This window comes from Lottia gigantea, assembly GCF_000327385.1.
Source record: "Lottia gigantea unplaced genomic scaffold LOTGIsca_6, whole genome shotgun sequence".
Classification (NCBI taxonomy): Eukaryota; Metazoa; Mollusca; class Gastropoda; family Lottiidae; genus Lottia; species Lottia gigantea.
Window position 1 is genome coordinate 252130 of NW_008710049.1, and position 9811 is coordinate 261940.

The 9811-nt window shown below is 35.8% G+C and overlaps 3 protein-coding genes across 3 annotated transcripts; all 3 read left to right on the forward strand.

The window, feature by feature from the left end:
* Window positions 1-4382: 4382 nt before the first annotated feature.
* LOTGIDRAFT_229238 (hypothetical protein) lies at window positions 4383-5123 on the forward strand. The gene has a single exon (XM_009063742.1). It carries the CDS (start codon window positions 4412-4414, stop codon window positions 5003-5005), a length of 594 nt encoding a protein of 197 aa, XP_009061990.1. The 5' UTR covers window positions 4383-4411; the 3' UTR covers window positions 5006-5123.
* A 1305-nt stretch (window positions 5124-6428) lies between these two features.
* LOTGIDRAFT_154520 (hypothetical protein) lies at window positions 6429-7520 on the forward strand (the record flags this gene model as incomplete). Its single annotated transcript, XM_009063743.1, has 1 exon — window positions 6429-7520. One exon carries the CDS (start codon window positions 6429-6431, stop codon window positions 7518-7520), a length of 1092 nt encoding a protein of 363 aa, XP_009061991.1.
* Window positions 7521-8902: 1382 nt separating this feature from the next.
* LOTGIDRAFT_154521 (hypothetical protein) lies at window positions 8903-9634 on the forward strand (the record flags this gene model as incomplete). Its single annotated transcript, XM_009063744.1, has 1 exon — window positions 8903-9634. The coding sequence occupies one exon, from the start codon at window positions 8903-8905 to the stop codon at window positions 9632-9634; it is 732 nt and encodes a 243-aa protein (XP_009061992.1).
* Between the last annotated feature and the right edge of the window lie 177 nt (window positions 9635-9811).

A 9811-nucleotide genomic window follows, 5' to 3' on the forward strand; every position in this document is an offset into this window, starting at 1 on the left:
GTCCGTCCGTCCACAATTGAAAAAAATTTAGAATGAGTTATTCCTTTGTTCGTGAAATGCTCGTAAACAATTGCGGATTTTGATGAAACTTGGTATGAGTTGTTGTTATCACCCGATTGAAAATCAGATAAATCGAAATATAATAAATATGAGTTAGTGCCCTTGTTCAATTTGCCTTGTAAACACTCTAGAAGGTTCCATTCTTGACCGATTTTGACGAAACCTGGTGTGAATGTTTGTTATCACCCAAGGATGAACCCAATAGTTATCGCCCTTGTCCTTGAAAAGCTTGTAAACACTCTAGAAGGCGCAATTCTTGACGGATTGTGATGAAACTTAATGTGAGTCAAAATCGAAAAATAATTAGTATGAGTTATTGCCTTTGTTCTTGAAAATGCTCTGGAAGGTTCAATTATTCGCAGATTTTAACGAAACGAAATAATGAGAATGACTTATTGCCCTTGTTCTTAAAAATGCGTTTTTAGCACGTAAACATTCAAGAAGGCCCCGCCCCCTGTCTTAGTTTATAGTCTTTAGAACTCTTCTGTGAGCCTAAGGAGGTTATTTTATTCACCTTTTTGTTCAATAACCTCTTTCTAGTGGTCTGTTTGAATGAGTAAATGAGTAGACCAACCTAATCGGGTTTTAGAAAATAATTTCTTTTTTTAAAAGTTGCTTCTCAGTTATCGACCAGAGAGCTTTCCTGTATATTTTGCAGTTACTGAATGGCAAACCGGTTTTTTGGTCACATTTTTTAAGTACATTACCAGACAAACGACGTATTGTAGCGTATTATGTTAACTGGATATACCATTACCTAAAAAACCGATCGGCATCAAATATGAAAAACTATTTTAACGAATTCGTTAGTCAGAAGGGCAACTAAATCTAATGAATATTTACCAATGCTGTGACGCTTTTGGCCACATTGTTTTCAAACTCGAATTTTGGAAATAATTTGAAAAACCAAAATAGTTCTGATATACTTAGATTATCCTTGGTGTGATAAAATTAATGCTTACCTATGAAATTATCACTTAAAAATTTACAGAGGGGAATTTTCCGTGCGAAATATTTGCATGTAATTTCTAGGTAGAACATGTGTATATTGATAATAAAACTTTACAAATTTCATGGATTTCAAGTTTATATGTTTCAGAAAAACTTAAGATAAATTAAGGAATATTTCATATGGTTTCTCGTAAGATTAAGACAAAACATATATAGCCCACAGCGAGATATCAATCTTGGTCTGAAATGAAATTTTACATCATCAAATTTTTTTATGATAAAAATTTTATATTGAGTTAGATTATTTAGTAAGTGTATAAAAAGTTTGATCTGATTCGACTTTAGACCGAACATCTGCCTCTTTTCACGTCGCTATTAGCTATTTTGACACTTGTCGACAGGTGTAGAGACAGATAAACTAGGTCGTGTTTTGTGGGATATGTCTGATTGTAATGCCCAACACTGTTTTCTAATTTACAGTCATCTTAAAGGTAATTCAATATTTTTAAAAACGCACCTTCGAAAATGTGGAAAATTTCCATAAAACATGGCTTTCTTTTTCTGACTCCACTCCAGCCGACAACTGTCATAATAACTATCACGGGCTCGAATAGGCAGATGTTTCAGACTAATTAGACCCCTGTACCAGTTTTGTGATGGTCTATATAAGTTATTCGGTAGAAATACCAACCGACGAAGGAATTATCTTTAAGAAATAATATACATACAGAAAACAAGTTTCAGTCAGAAACGTGCATCATTTTCACTGAAAATATCTTAAAAACAATTTTCAATTTTATGTCAAATTCAGAAGTCTTCTATTTAGAAAAAACTCCGATCTTTTGGAGAACTCGCCTCTGGCAGTAAAGAGAAGCCACGTAATAATCATGATTCTTAGAACGTGTGGTTATCTGAATTCTTATATAGATACAAATATTTATATTGTTGGGAGGGGGGCAGGATAAACAAATTTCGTTTCTTAGGGTCGATTAGGTCAGATAATCAACGAATTTTAACCTTGTCTTTGATGTCATCTTACGGATTGAAGTTGTACTCTTAAACTATGTAGGTGTCGCCATCAGCATGTCAAATTAAAGGGCGATAAGGTGAATTTTATAAAAAGGTCTACATGCAGATTTTACCTGTTAATTAGTCTGTACTGCATAAAACAAAAGTAAAGTTAAATTTAGCGACTCAAGTGTTTGTATCTCTGTCGTGTTATTTATTCAGTGAAATCTTTGACTCTTTGAAGATGGTACTTATCAATTTTCATCTGTTGTGCCTATATTTGAACATTGTTGAGTGAAGATGACAAGTAATTAAGAAATGTAAAACCAGGTAAATTCAACTTGTCAAGTATTTTGTTCAAACACTTCACTTTTACCATCTTTAGTAATTGGACAAAACCTGACAACCTTTTTACACTTCACATTTGTCAGGAAGCTCAGCCATAAACTCTGTATTTTTTAAAGACAAAATATTAGTAAATAAACAATTTCAGCACCTTTTTTGTGAAAGTGAGCATATCTGTTGCAAATGTGTGCGCATTTCTCACCGTGCCTACATAAACTTCAGATGGGCAGCTCACAGAGACCACGGTTTTGTCACATCAGAACTATTCTGTCGCTAATCCATGTCAATACTCTATCTGGAATCATTAGACAAAATAATGTAGGCTGGAAACCTATGAGTACACCGGGAAAATTAAAAAAAAAGAACAGATGAGTATCTGTGCAGAAAATCTAGTTTTGCTTTTCAATGATATTTATTCTGTAAGACCACGGTGATTCTTCATTAAATATTGTCCATCACTACAAAGTAAACATTTGTAAAATCAGATTTACAACTAAACTTGTGTCTACTTTTCATTGGAATGTTTAGCATCTGAGAGACAATTTTAAGACGTTATTTGAACTATATAGACATACCGAAATGCAATAAAACTACAATGATGAGAACATTTCAATATACAGCTTCTTTACATTGGAATTCATTACCACAAACTGTAAAACACAACCCTTCTTTATATACATTTAAACAAGAACTGAAGAAGTTTGTTCTTACTGACAATAATGATTAATTATTTTCATAGCATCTTGCTCTTGCTTGTATGTTTCCAACCATTTCATTTAATTTCGAATAATAACTCATATCATCATATAATCTTGGAAACAAAGTGTTCACATTTTTATATTTCTTACCTCATCCATGTTACAAATATAAATCTATATATGTTATTTTCTTTGTTTATATTCTTACTGTAGCTTTGTATTTGTCGTTTGGCGAGACTTATTGAAATTGATTTGAATTATGAATATTAATTATTCATTCCCCTTGTAGATTATTTAATTCGCAAATAATCTGATGAAGGAAGTGAAGCGATATTATTCTGTAACTATACTACTCGATGGGCCAACTTCATGGTAAAAAGTCATGGATTGGCATTTCACAGGACAAAAAAAAATTGAAAATCCTTTGCCGAGTTAGACGACGAGTATAATGGCGTTGATTGTCACATTGATTAATACCCCCAATTCGCCAACAATTGCCTTTTTTACCAATCGGCCAGATCTGGGCAAGATTGCCCCCTTCTTTTGACCCGAATGAGTCCCGACCAATGGATCACGAGACAAATCAGTCGTTCTAAGAGTGCTTATAGGGACATTTCTCACAGGACTGTTTTGGTCCCAATAATACCCGATAAAGCTTGGGGAAATGGGGCGATTACCAAGCAGTTAGTTAAGTGTAAGACCGTTTTAATTCAAGCTTCAGCTTCAATTCATCCTTTCAAACGGGTTCCAAATACAATTTAATTCTGATGAATAGTTATAGTTTCTTTCTATTCTACCTTATTACCATCAAATTTAATTACAGAAAACAATACATAATATATTCATTGCTGATGCGGGCAATACATTAATGATTATTCTTTTGAAATACCAAGAAATGCAATAACACTATTTAATTTTTTATAAGTCCCCAGTTAAAGTGTTAAAAACACACGAAAAATGGATTAAAAATATTTGACAAAATTTTAATTTGTACAGCATACTAAAGAATTATTCGTTTATTTTATTTTAAGTGAATTACTGGTTCTACATACTATGATAGTGTTTGGATAATCGGGCGATTACACCTTCAATTAAAACAAAAAACTTGCATTAACCTTTCATTTTACCCTTGTAGTATTTCAAGAAAAACCTCAAATAACATGCCTTGTTTATTTTTGGACCTTAGATTGTTTTTTAAAAAGTCATCGTCCAGTTTAATTAAATGTTTTAAATTTGACACTTTACAAGAAAAAACACGTCATGCTTAGAGAGGGTATAAAAGTAGAAGAAGAATTCAGACCCTACCATCACCGTTTTATTGTTGGACATAGTGATCTTCGTTTGTCGTCATGGCTACCAGTCTTGTTACCTTGGTTACTTTCCTATTTGTCGGAGCTATCTTTTGCCAAGCGCCACCGAAAAATGATACTTTAGCTACAACGGATGTTTGTATCGTCGTAGGAAAGGCGTTAGAGGATGACGACTTCGGAAATCTCAAGACACAAGAGAATGGAGCCGAAAGAAAGAAGAGAAGCCTGTTAGGATATACTGGATATGCTCTTGGTGATGGTTGTGGTGCTTTTCCCGCTGCTTCAATCAATTTCATGAGATGTTTCAATCCTGGAAATACGTACGTTGAAAGAAACCAAATAGTCCACAATTACTACCGAACTGGTACCTACGATAATTGCTTGAACTACTTCCGGGCACTACCTTTGACCGGTGTTGTCCCAGCTGCTACTGGATACGTTGGACATTTCACTCATCAAACCAGATCCTACACTGTCAATACCTGTAACAACTGCTATAATGGTTACTCTGGAATCTCAGTACGATGTGACACTGCTCCTTACAACCACCTCGTCAGAAACTTCGTCTTCCAACCTGCTGTCCACTACAGTGGTTATGCCTATGGCAATGGTTGCACTGGTGCCTGGTGTTAAAGTGAACTTTGACCTCGGACTGATCATGTAGTTAAATTATTGTAAAGTTATAGAGTTCAGCTTTTAGTTTGGAGATTATCAATGTGTACTATTAAATAAAGAAGCATCATTTGGAAAATTTTGATTTATTTTCATATGAGCTTTGGTGGGTTGATGTTCGTTCGTTTATTTGACCCATGGGGTTTGACATCTGAATTAGCCCAAAGCAACAATATGACAATTATTGAAGCAGTCGGGAGCCAACTGGCTCTAGTTATGAGATGTTTTCTGAAACAAACCTTATATCAAAATGATTTAATACCTATTAGGTTGTATAATAACAGCCATCATAACTTCTTTAGCCTGACTCCAATAGCTCTACATGTACTTTTATATATTCATATTCTAGACTTTTTAAAATCTATTCACTGGATAGATTGATCCCCCTAGTTACAAAACCGAAAGCTACGATTCAACTATATTTCGTCATTTTAAGATATTCTGGAGTAGCGATTCAGGTTACAGGTTGATCTAGAGCTGTATAAAATGAAGAATAGCAAATGTTCCCTATGCTTAGAGTTTCACTTGTGTCAGTTTCATGTAATTTAATACGCAACTTAAACTCTAGTTCACAAAGTTCCCGTCGGCCATGTAAAATAGAAAAATATTCTCCGACCACCATGTTCACAGATTCTCATTTTGCCAATTGTATTTTTATCAGTTGAAATATCAAAACCAATATCAAAAATCAAGCAAAGAATTATTTGGAAATACGATTTTACAGGAAGGAATTTGAAATTCGAAACATGGTTCAATTTCAGAGAATTTCTTGGGTGGTTTATCTTTAATTTTTATGGACAAAAATACATTCTGAGATAGCTATTTTTTAATTCGCAACATAACAGAAAAACAAATTTAATTCAGAGCTCACTGTGGTCGGAAGGTAAACAGATAGGTTATTACAGTATGAAAATTTTCCATTTTTCTCATTGTGACAATACTTCTACAGAGAAACTGTCTCTCTTATGAAAATATCTCAGTTGGAAGATTTTAAAGTCTGAAGTATGAATCCCACTTTCATTATAAACATCTTCTGACGACCTTTAGAATTGTGCCCTGTACTCTTCACAAAATTTCAAAATACTCTCATATACACTACAAAGTATGTGAGACTTGTTAAAAACAATTTAACATCTCCTCAATGCTTTGTCCCACGTTCCAATCGACTTTATAATTGGTGTCCACACGTAGTAGTAGATGTTGTCTTCTATCACTCTATCAAATATTATGACCAGGTAAATATACCAAGGACTGGAGTCAAATAAAATTAAATATATGATATACGATAAGAATAAGTTTTGGCTCCTTCACACAAAGGTATAAAAGGATGAAAGATAATATCATCTCGATCACAATTCATTATTAATACTTGTGATTGGTCATCATGGTTACTAGTATTGTTACTTTGATAAGTTGTCTATTAGCAGGCGCTGTTCTATCGGAGGATGCTACTGCCCAAACCGATGTTGCTGCTGCAGTCAAATTCGTAATCAATACGCTTGAGGATGACCAGTTCGATGCTGTCACGACAAAGGAAGTCGATAGACAAAAGCGATCAGCTGTACATGGAGGTTCTGGTGGAGTGTTAGGACGATTTGGAGCTGGGCAACGTCAAAATCCTTATGATAGTGGTGCTTATTCTTCAGGCTGTGGATCTACACCATCTGCTGGAGTTGTTTTTATGAGATGTTTCACACCAGGTCCCGGGTCTTTTCAGGGACCAGCTTATGAAAGAAATTATTACCGACAGGGTAATTATGGGGACTGTTTGAACTATTTCAATTCTTTACCTTTAAGAAATGTCGCTCCTATTGGGGACGGGTATACTGGTACTCTTAATGGACCTGATAATCGAGCTTATCAAGTTGACGCGTGTCAAAGGTGTTTTGGTGGGAATTCTGGCATTTCTGTACGAGGTACCGATAGACCTTACAATCATCTCAAGAGAAACTTTATCTTCAGAGTCAACTTAGGGGTACAAAGAGCTTATGATGGTTATAACGGATACGGACGAGAAAATGCTGGTCTCTATGGTTACAATGGAGCGCCTGTTTCTAGTTATGGAAATCCTTGCGTTGGTAGCGGATGTGGTAGTGGTAGTCGTGACAGAATCGGAAATGGAGAAAGATTCAATAACCCTTGTTTTGGAGACGGATGTGGTGGCTATTCTGGTGGAATAGCAGATGGCCGAGGTGGTTTTGCTGGACCTTGCGTAGGCAATGGTTGCGGTGGTTCAAACGGTGTGATTTATCCTGCGTTGTCTGCAAGTCTTAATCCTGGACTTGGTCAGCACGGAGATGGCTGTGTTGGTGCAGGATGCGGTGTTATTAACCGTGGACTGGGTGGACGAATTAGCAGCTCTGGATGTACAGGAACCAGATGCCATGAATTGGGAAGAATCGTCGGATCTGCCATTGGCAGTGCACAACGTGGATTTGTAGATGATAATGGTTGCACCTCTTCAGGTGTTTGTTAAAATGCCAGTTGGCATTTTGTTTTAAACTATTAAATTTTGTAGATAATAATACTTAATGTTGGGGAAATAAAATACTCCTTGATTATTGTTTTGTTTAAATTTCAGAGTAGGCCTATCCTTCAAATTTCGGTAGCAAATAACATTTAAGGAAAATTTATCCAAATGTGATTAGTGGCCCTTTTCTACAAATTTACTAGTCTGGTCACATGTCTCTGAATACATAGTGATGTGCTTATAGGGCCAATTGTTTACCTTACTTTTTAAAAAGAGAAACAAGGTTCTCGACACATTAGATTATAACGGTTAACTAGGAAGGTGCAGGATCTGAGTATATCTTACTATTCTCATTTTTTCTTCTTTGCCTCTATTGCTATATTAGAAAAAATCTGCTAAACTCAGACGAAAAAGAGCTATTTTAGAAAATTTCAAACTTATCTATTTTCAGGTCCATTTCTTTCTAAAAAATAGAGGCTATTTTGTTAGCTATTTTCCATTTTAAGTGCTAAACTCAGATCCTGTACCTTCATGCGGTTAACCAGCACGTAATCACACATATTATGTTGTACCTCAATACGAGTTCAAAACCTATACTAAAACACGCGAGCAATGCACAGGCGAACATACTGTTGTCGTAAATTGTTGTTTCATGTTGTCTACAATAAAACACCGAATTTCTACAATCTATTTAAACACTTTTTAAGAATGTTACGATTTAATCGTTACGGGAAATGCTTTAAGAAGTGAATCGGCTTAATCTGAACTGAAACACGGTACTTATGTTGGACAGCTTTACATAATCTTAAAATTAGCAAAGTCAATAATGAATCTTCTATCATCTTGCTGCTGCCTACTGTCCGCGACGAATTAATGACGATGCAATGTTTTATTCAATGTAGTATTGTAGTATCTCTAAATTATTACGAGCGTTCATACGAATATTGACTGTGTTCGTTTGAAGGATAAACATCTATATAGACCTATGTCAGTTTACCAATAATCAAGTAAAGCGATGACCCATCCCCGCGAATAGGAGGATTTCGCCTTTAATTAGTACATATGCAAATGGTAAAATTCAAATAATAGAAGAACAATGATCTTAACTTCTTGATTACATCTGACATTTTTCACAGAAGACCACTTACAACTTCTTTTCTACTTTCATTTTCTTATTAATTGGTAGTCTTACACCCTTAAACAAACTCTACTTTTATCTCAAGTCACCTAAAATAAGCCCAACAAATATACTCTAAACCATCTTATATTCCAGCCAGCTCGATGAATAAACATGTCCAAATAAAGTAACCTTTAACTCACATATAAAAGCTCCAAAGTGAAAAATTTTGCCCATCACACGAGGTTTAAGACGTAGGTGATCTGATATCATGGAGTTTGGAATCGTTCTCTTGCTTTCCTGTTTATGTATTGGTGCAGTTTTCTCTCAGACACCACCACTTAATGCAACATATCCATCCATTGCTGAATTATTGGAATTGTTAGAAAAGGATGGCTTCGGTGAACTTACAACACGAGCAATCTCCGACCCTGCTTTAAGAAAGCGACGATCAGCACTATTAGGGCATCTAGGAGCTGACAGCTGTGGATCTCACCCGTCTCCTGGAGTGACATTCGTCAGATGTTTCACTGTTGGACGAACTTATATTGTTGGAACGACATACGAACGAAACTATTGGAGATATGGTGATTATGGAGATTGCCTGAACTATTACAACTCCCTCCCTTTGACCAACGTGGCACCCATTGGTGACGGCTACACAGGAACATGGGCGACAGGAAACGGACGAGTTTACCAAGTTGATGCATGTCAGAGATGTTTTGGTGGAAACTCGGGAATCTCCGTTCAATGCAACGATTCACCTTTCAACAATTATAAGAGAAACTTTATCTTCAGAGTGAATATGGGAATTCAAAGAGCGTATGATGGTTACCATGGTTATGGACGAGAATATGCTAATCCATGTGTTGGTGTGGCGTGTGAAACTGCAGTTGTTGTTCCTGCTGCACCAAGAGTTGTCGACCCATGTGTTGGAGCTCATTGTGCACCTGCGCCGGCCTTCGTTGGTGACAATGGTTGTGTATCTGGTGGTGTTTGTTAACCCATTGCGTTCGAATTGAAGATTCTCTGCTCTTTCATTATTTATGATTATTCTCATTAAAACGTTATTGATTTTTGTCTCACCCATTCTTAATGCTACAAAGGGACGCCCCATCAATAGAATGTTCCACGGAGCTGTGTAAGTCCAAATGTGGAATCTGGACGAAGGCAATCTTTG

Excerpts from the sequence above, each read along its gene's own strand:
- LOTGIDRAFT_229238 (XM_009063742.1), top strand. The coding sequence starts at position 4,412 with ATGGCTACCAGTCTTGTTACCTTGGTTACTTTCCTATTTGTCGGAGCT.